This window comes from Toxorhynchites rutilus, chromosome 3, assembly GCF_029784135.1.
Source record: "Toxorhynchites rutilus septentrionalis strain SRP chromosome 3, ASM2978413v1, whole genome shotgun sequence".
In the NCBI taxonomy this organism is placed as follows: domain Eukaryota; kingdom Metazoa; phylum Arthropoda; class Insecta; order Diptera; family Culicidae; genus Toxorhynchites; species Toxorhynchites rutilus.
This window is the reverse complement of record NC_073746.1, coordinates 310344591-310353444: the sequence shown is the minus strand read 5'-3', so window position 1 is coordinate 310353444 and position 8854 is coordinate 310344591. Positions and strand designations below refer to the sequence as shown.

The 8854-nt window shown below is 41.0% G+C and overlaps 1 protein-coding gene across 1 annotated transcript; it reads right to left on the bottom strand.

Moving 5' to 3' along the window:
* Positions 1-2988: 2988 nt before the first annotated feature.
* On the bottom strand, positions 2989-4686 carry LOC129774434 (uncharacterized protein K02A2.6-like). Its single transcript, XM_055778171.1, has 3 exons — positions 4521-4686; positions 3295-4136; positions 2989-3042 (listed from the first exon to the last, which is right to left on the bottom strand). The coding sequence occupies exons 1-3, from the start codon at positions 4684-4686 to the stop codon at positions 2989-2991; spliced, it is 1062 nt and encodes a 353-aa protein (XP_055634146.1).
* Positions 4687-8854: the final 4168 nt, after the last annotated feature.

Below are 8854 nucleotides of genomic sequence, written 5' to 3'. Positions count from 1 at the left end.
AGTTTTTTTGGAACAGAAATCCATTTTCTCTTGAAGTCCGCCTCCGATTTGACAACTTTTGGGTTCTTCCGGAGGGCCTGCTTCATAATCGCCCAATATTTCTCTATTGGGCGAAGCTCCGGCGCGTTGGGCGGGTTCATTTCCTTTGGCACGAAGGTGACTCCGTTGGCTTCGTACCACTCCAACACGTCCTTTGGATAGTGGCACGAAGCGCGATCCGGCCAGAAGATGGTCGGGCCCTTGTGCTGCTTCAATAGTGGTAGTAAGCGCTTCTGTAGGCACTTCTTAAGGTAAACCTGCCCGTTTACCGTGCCGGTTATCACGAAGGGGGCGCTCCGCTTTCCGCAAGAGCAGATCGCTTGCCACACCATGTACTTTTTGGCAAACTTGGATAGTTTCTGCTTGCGAATCTCCTCCGGAACGCTGAATTTGTCCTCTGCGGAGAAGAACAACAGCTTTGACGTAGGTTTCGTCGTCCATTACCAGGCAATGCGGCTTCGTCAGCATTTCGGTGTACAGCTTCCGGGCTCGCGTCTTCCCCACCATGGTTTGCCTTTCGTCGCGGTTAGGAGCCTTCTGAACCTTGTATGTACGCAGGCCCTCCCGCTGCTTGGTCCGCTGGACGAATGAACTTGATAAATTCAGCTTATTGGCGACATCCCGGACCGAAATTCTCGGATCACGTCTAAACTGCTTAACTACACGCTTGTGATCTTTTTCACTGACGGAGCATCCATTTTAGCCGTTCTTCACCTTCCGGTCGATGGTTAGGTTCTCGAAGTTTCGTTTTAGTACTCTGCTGACCGTGGATTGGACGATTCCCAGCATCTTACCGATGTCCCGATGTGACAACTCCGGATTCTCGAAATGAGTGCACAGGATTAATTCACGACGCTCTTTTTCGTTCGACGACATTTTTCCAAATTTACGAAAAATTGACAGTAAAGCATGGCCAACGTAATCTATACACTCTTATCTGATTATAAGCGAAAGCTGAAGATATAATTCCTAAAAATTAAATTTCTACAGCGTTTTCTCCGTGATGCAATTTGATGTGACACACCCTTTATTCACACCAGCAATCGCATTAGAATCCTCGTTACACGTACTGATAATTTCTCCAGTTCCTGCACACATGAACAAATGGGCCATAACCACTTAAGGTTATTGCGGACAAAAAATCGTACAGATATTCCATAATATTTGCTAAATTAATCGATATTTGCAAACATTCACAGTTGAAAATGCAAAAACAAATGAAAAACCTTCCATCTTTCAAAGTAAACGAACCAAAATGCGCTGCGAAGGTTAGATGTGTTGGTATTGATTCAGCAGAGAAAAGTGGGTTATGACCGACGTTCGATTTTTCGAACACTCAATTTTTCCGGCTGTTATTTTCTTATAGGAGGCTCAATCGAATCGATTTCAGCCCTATATCGCAATTTATGTTCTTTTATCAAAGTAATACTGTAGAAAAGTTCACATATTTTTGTATTTTATTGGGTTTTTTAATTGAAATTGAAAACCCCTTCCAAACATACTTGCTTTCAATCGAATTTATTGCCCAATAAAGTTATACAAAATTGAAAGAACTTTATAGTAAGTGGTAGCTAATAGATTAAACTATCCTTTGGTGCAAAAACATTGCCAGATGGTTGCTTTCCAAAGACATGAAAAATGATCAAAGTTGTTGTTCGATTTTTCGAACGCTTGGCCTCAAATGGGTTAAGATTTAGCTAAGCCTATGGCTAGCGACCAGGGCTATTTCAGTCGGTTTCACCGCTCACTGAATCGGTTTCACTACGTGGTATTACCAATAGGAGGATTCGAGGATTCGATACAATCACTATCACTATCACACCGAGCAGAATCTCTTATCTTGTAATCGAGATAATCTCGTACCGAGCTCGAATTTCATGTGTTGCGATTGCATATGTTTAGGCGTTTCCGAAATGTTCCTCAAAGGAAAATATCAGGGACGCAAACCAAAAAAAAATAATTCTCTGAAGGTCATGATCATGATCCGGAAGGTTAACGCGATTTTCGAGATGCATTGATATCGGTTTCAAAGTGCTTCCGTGGCCAAAAGGTTAGCGTCACGACACATTATCATGCCGGGGGTTTGCGCAGTGTTGCCGCACGTACAGATTTATCTGGAAAGATACAGATTTTTTTTCGACTTACTTTGTACAGATTCTGTACGATGCAAATTACAGATTTTCGTGCAATGTGAAATCTCAGAGACCTTTTCAATCTAACAAGCATTCATGTAGTATTGGAAGCGTTACATTAAGTTTCTACGAAAAAGAATTACAACGGATGTAGAACAAATACCGATACCATTTCTGATCGGGGGAATTTTTCGTCAAAAGAAATTTCATCCGAATTGCACCGTGATCACGCATATTCTAGAGTCTGCCACTCACAATACATCCAAGGCGTATTATTCGGCATAGAAATTTTAACTTCTTCTTCTTGAATGGCGTTAACGTTCCCTTGTGGAACTTTTGCCGTCTCAACGTATGCATTAACTAGCGTCATTTATTAATACTTGGTCGAGATTTCTTAAGCCAAATAACACGCCTTGAATGTATTCCGAGGGGCAAGCTCTTGAATACGCATGACCACAGTGCAAGTCGAAGGAAATTTCTTTGACGAAAAATCCCCCGGCCAGAACGGGAATCAAACCCGAACACCCGGCATGATAATGTGAGACGCTAACCACTCGGCCACGGGTGCACTAGAAATTTTAACTAATCTATATAAATAAAAATCTAAGGCAAAATCTGTTGGTAAGCGGAAAACCCGAAGAAGGGATGGTCCGATTTTAGCCTTCATCAAAAAATCTATTTTGGTCGGGACGAAGTTCGTAGCGTATATTATACCGAGAATAATAGGATATCTATAAATAACGGAATATGTTTCAGAATCGCGCTTTATTATTCGTATTCAAAATATATAACTTCTGTGTTTTTCGAATCCTCGTGTCTATCTGTCAACGTCGAACTTCTTCTGTTGCTTTTTCCGTCCATGCACGCTTATCTGAAAATATACAGAACTTAAATATAATAAGACCAAATTGTTAAAGGGAATATTATGCGATACCCTACATCCCTACCTTCCTTTAAATGAGTTGTTCAATACGCCACATAGTCTTGTAGCCTTGAAGATTCTACCCTAACTCGCTTTGATCTGGTTTCTACGCGAACCTCATCAGCTTCATCAGGTTCTGCACTTGCCAGTCGTTGAATGAGCGGTAGCATGAAACATCGTTAGATATTTCCAAAGCCCAACTCGCCAGTCCTTTCCCAACTCTTGTGCTATACGTAATCTTTTCAAAATTGAACGGTTTTGACGTTCGACCTCGCCGTTCATCTGCGACCAATACGGTATTGTTCGTTCCAAATTAATTCCATACTCCGTGCAAAACCGTTCAAACTCATCCGAGTTGAATTGAGAGCCGTTATCTGCGCGAAGCATTTCCGGGACACCATAACGAGAAAATACAGTCAGTAGCTTTTTAATGGTAGATGTTGTAGTGATGCTGTTCACTTCAATGACTTCAGGATATCTACTATAATAGTCTATAATAACCAGGAGACTTTCCCCTTCCGGCAGTGGCCCTAAAAAATCAATTGCGATTTGTTGCCAAGGCTGGGTTGGTAATTCTTTTCTGACTAACGGTTCCGGTGGATTTGGAGCAGACACCAAGGTACATCCACGACAAGCCTTAACAAAATTTTCAACTTGATTGTCCATTTTGGACCACCAGACATGTGTACGCAAATGAGCCTTCATGATTCTATTTCCAGGGTGCCCTTCATGTGCTATCTGAACTACCTGATACTGTAACTTTTCCGGTACTACGATGCGGTCACCTCTGAGTAGTACGTCATCTACTCTACAGAACTCGCTGAATGATGATCTGTATACTAGCGGAAGCTGATCGGCACAACCAGTTTCGAGAGCATCAAAAACATCGTTTATCTGTTTGTCTCCATGACTAGCATTTTTAAAATCCTGCCACTTCAGTGCCACCGCTATTGCAGCATTCATAGCAATCTCGTTCACCAGTAGCTCTTCGGTTTCATCAAATGGTTTCGATGGGAGGGTCGAGAGTCGCGATAGTACATCAGCTATATTCAAATTACCGGATATGTACGAAATTTTATACTGGAAACCCTGAAGTCGCAGGACCCATCTCTCAATACGTGCTCCCTTCTACCACTACATCATCCAGATACCAATAGCAGCCTTCGCAATCGGCAAGAATTTTGTCCATTGCCCGTTGAAAAATCTCGGGCGCTGAAACCAAACCGAAAGGCAGGCGTTTAATGCGGTATAAACCACGATGAGTGATAAAAGTCATGATGTCTCGCATTGCATCATCCAGCTCTAGCAGAAAAAATGCATGTTTTATGTCCAAAACGGTCCACAATTCCCCTTTTCCAATTCTCATCAAAATTTCCTCGATGCTCGGATCACAGCTTGGTTGACGCGCCGCGAATCCACACATAAACGTATATTTCCATTTATTTTCTTGGCTATCACCAGTGGCGATACCCACGTAGCAGGTCTCTTCTTCGCTTCAATTATATCTCTTCTCAGCAGTTCCTCTAGCTTTTTATTCACGGCCACTTGCATAGGGACAGGAATGCGTCGCAACGGTTGGAAACATGGAGTCATCTTGATATGCACACGTACATCAACTATTTTCGAAAACGGCATATTTGCATCGTCTCTATTCATCACCTGGTTTTCGGATGTTATGTAAAAAAAAACCTCAGCTTTCAAGAAAAAATATAAAAAATATCTCGTCTCATGTCTATAGAACTCTTTATTCGTTATATTCGTACAAAATTGTTCACCATAAGCAATGAATGAATTCCTGCCACCATCTTTTTCAAATAAAAATTGCTACAGGAAAAAAAAACATTTTTTACATTACCATCTTACATTTACGGGTGGAAACGGAGTTAAATACTGGATATTTACCTGAGAATTTACCGTTGTTTCCATTAGAGAATAAAATACAAATAAAATATTTTCTGAGATCTAAACCAGTGATTTTCAACCGGTGGGGAATTCCCCCCTAGTGGGGAATTTGGTCATTAAAAGGGGAGAATTGTGAAAGGGAATATTGCACATTTACTTCGCTTTGAATCAAAAGCTAAAATTTCCGATCCTTGGCAAACATTTCCAAATCTGAAATGTAATGTTCAATTGAACAACTTGGCAATGTTTGAAATACTTTCGTCAGTGAATGATGATGGAACAGACGATGAAACAGTACAGAAGACCATAGAAAAGGAAATTGTACAGCATTTTTCAAGACTTTTTATTTTATTTTGAAAAAACTTGAAAAATTCGCTATATCAAAAAATAAAATTTTGACATGAAATGCTTCCCGACTAGTAGTTTTTCGGATTAATTTCATCGATCTACAAATGATCGATTCTTATCCCAACATGCGAAAAAAGCGTTACGAGTGTTGTTGTCTTTTGCGTAGTATCATGGAAATCTGGATTTCCTACAAAGCTGCTGATGGAAACAAAACACCATAACAGAGTAGATATCGAAGATGACATGAGGTGTGCTTTTCGACAATGGTCTCAAGAATTACGATTTTGGCGGAAATAATTCTGGTGCAGGTGCCATACTGACTTTCCAAACTTTATATACCTTTTCTGTAATCAGATACAAATACGAAATCAAATTTGTTGCTTGAAAACCGTTTGTATTCTTATATCATATTACTTATATGCTACAGACTTTCTTACAAAATACTGATAGGGAGGAAGTACTGGGATTAATTTTCGTAAAGGGGGGGATGGAACAAAAAGGTTGAAAAACACTGATCTAAACTCATTCATTAATGTGCGTTTTTCGAATTTCAGATGACAAATATTGGCTTTATCTGAATCAAATTAAAGATATTTCAATGAATACTTCATTGAAGTCTTTCTACGAGTTCCATCGACCGCCAAATTGAAAAAATACCTGGAGAATGGTTCGAGCAGGAAGCGAAATCGAGAAACGAACTGAATGAAACCCCGCGAGGGGATCATTACCGTTAAAAATACCCAGGAAGCATGAAAAACCGCACTAGGTTTTTGCGTCGCAGATTGGAACCCGGGCCAAAGTTGTGGAGAATGAAAATTTATTCAATCATCACATTGATATTCATGCGAAATGTTTCCGTCATTTTTTCCTCTATCTGGTCCCAATTTTTATTCACTCCCATCCGGGGGGAGGGGATAATGTATGGCAGCGGCAATTGCTATTGCCGTAATGGGTCAAATCTCACGCCCATCCCATCAAACGTTGCTCGGGCTGCCTTCCGCCACCACGGACCGATATTTTTCCAGGATGTGACTGAATTGCAAGTCACATCCTGGAGAAGAAGTCCTTGACTTTTGGTTATTATTCGTACAGAGCTCTCACTCATTCTAGGAATCAGGAAAAAAAATGTGAAAACGATGTTATTGAATGTAAGGATGTTCTGAAGGAATACTTTATACACATATTTATAACACATACAATTAGAGTTGGGATTTAATATGGATGAGGTCGAATGATACTCACCATGTTCTTTGTTACCCCCTCCAATTTCAGCATACTAAATCTCTGACTGACTGAGTCCCGCTTTCACGCTGTCAAAGCTTGTCAATCTTCGTCGGAGAACAATTCTGCTCATCAGGTGTAATTTCAATTAGTCCGAATCAAATTAAGGGAAATTACTCTGACAGACCGAAGAGTTATCCATCTCGGTTCCGGCCAGGCTACACACAGACCGTTCAAATTATTTTCTTCCCAGCCAAATGGTGACACCAATCCTCCCACCACTGACTGCTGTGTGTTCGGGTGTTCCACTTTTTCGTCCACCAGATCGATCTGATTTGCTCCCCATCCGGGGCTCAGTGATTGAATCACGTGTGTCAGTTTAATCGGACCCATTAGCATTCACCCGATTGCCAATGATACGCTTCCCCTGGCCATCCTATCATGTTGGTTGTGGGAGAGAGAGAGAGAGTGGAGGAAGGCGAACATCCTACACGGTACACACAGCACGGAAAAAAGGTAAGTGGAAAGCTACTACTACCACTAGTGCCATCTAGTCACAGCAATGTGACGTACGATGAAGTGTCCTTCTCCATCTCTCGGTAGCACTCAGAAGCGCTGATACCACGATGGAGAGGACAAGGACAGTGAAGGAAAAAAAAGCAGAATGGAGAACGCTTTGCACATCCCAAATTAGATTTTGAACCAACCGCATGGTCCCATCTGTCTGTTCTCCGTTCTTCATTAATTTTGTTGATACTTCATTTAAATTAGTGTGAGCATTGATGTTCAATTTGGAGTTCCTGGTTGGGTACCAGACTGGGTGCCATCTCAACTGAGGCATTGATTAGGCGGCAGCGAGTGGAGTGCTTTTTAAGCCTATAGGTACCTAACGTTGAGTCCCTCCCCGGATGATTTAAACGACAATGGGAAAGAACGCATTAAGAGGTTCTTATTTATTTTTCCTATGGTACTTTTTTCGCAAAAAAACGGGCCAATTGTTCGAGAATTAAATCAACAACTAACGATTTCATTAAATATGTTTATTTTCTTCCCAAATCGAGTATGGGGTGGAGTAAAAGCTCTGTCGGCTGCCGAGTCTGCACGAGCAGACTATTCCGAAGGCAGTAATATAATAAGATTTTTTTTTTATTTTATTGCATCCCAAGGCACGTTCCGCTTCCATTAATGAAAATTCGCATGAATCGTATTTTTTGTGTTACTGTTCAATAAAAGCAAAGTTGTACGCACTACGTGCGCAAAATTCTACTGAATGTGCTGAGCTGAATTGTTTTTTTTTCTGGTAGGAAACAATATTCGTTGCGAATAGAAGCATTTTAAACACTTCGGTAATAAAATCTGTACAATGTGGTGCACCATAGAATAAAAATTTGGGTGTTTTGTTCCGATGTAAAACGGAAATACGAAGAACGCATAATGTTATTGATTGAGCGAAATTCATACTGTGTGGAGTCCATGACCCTTCGAGGCCAAAAATGCGTAACAGGCTGCCTCCATCAGTATGTAGACCAGTTTTTTTATTTACTTATCTGTTGCTTTTACAACATAACGCATCATTGAAGCTAGACAAAAACAAGAAGGATGTAACATACGAAGAATGGTACCATCTATTTGATTAATTAAAGGTTGTCCCACATCTAATTGTATCACGGAAAAACGCTGTAAAATTCAACTGATTGTCCGATCCTTTTCAAACTTTCAGACAATAAAATATAACCCATTAGTAAGCTTTTGGCGTATTTATTTCATTCAACTTTAATACCATAACCGTATGCTCGCACCTTACGCTAAACTCCACTCATAAGTTTCTGTACAACATCTGGCTGCAGTTTCTTCTGTACGAAAACCCACTTTTTCATCATGTCTTACTCAGATTTGACCTCCTTGGGATGATTCCGTAGTACCTGCTTCATAATAGCCCAGTACTTTTCGATGGGCCTTAGTTTCAGTGCGTTGAGGAGTTCCTTGGGTACGAAAATGACCCCGTTGGCTTCGTACCACTCCAGGACGTCCTTTGAACAGTGGCACGAAACTAGATCCGGCCAGAACATCGTAAGGCCCTTGCGTTGCTTCAACAGAGGAAGCAGACGCTTCTTTAGACACTCATTGAGGTAGATCTGCCCGTTTAGAGTCCCCGATAGTTTCCGTGCCCGTGACATTCCCACCGTATTTTGCCGTTCATCACAATTTGGAGCCTTCTGCACTTTGTACCTATGCAGTTCCTTCCGATCCTTGGTTCTCTGAACGAAAGACTTGTACAAATTCATCTTTC

Coding starts and splice junctions, on each gene's coding strand:
- LOC129774434 (XM_055778171.1), bottom strand. CDS start 4,686: ATGACTCCATGTTTCCAACCGTTGCGACGCATTCCTGTCCCTATGCAA. Junction 4,137..4,520: donor GAAAATAAATGGAAATATAC/GTTTATGTGTGG, acceptor ATTTGAATATAG/CTGATGTACTATCGCGACTC. Junction 3,043..3,294: donor AGTTGGGAAAGGACTGGCGA/GTTGGGCTTTGG, acceptor GTATATTTTCAG/ATAAGCGTGCATGGACGGAA.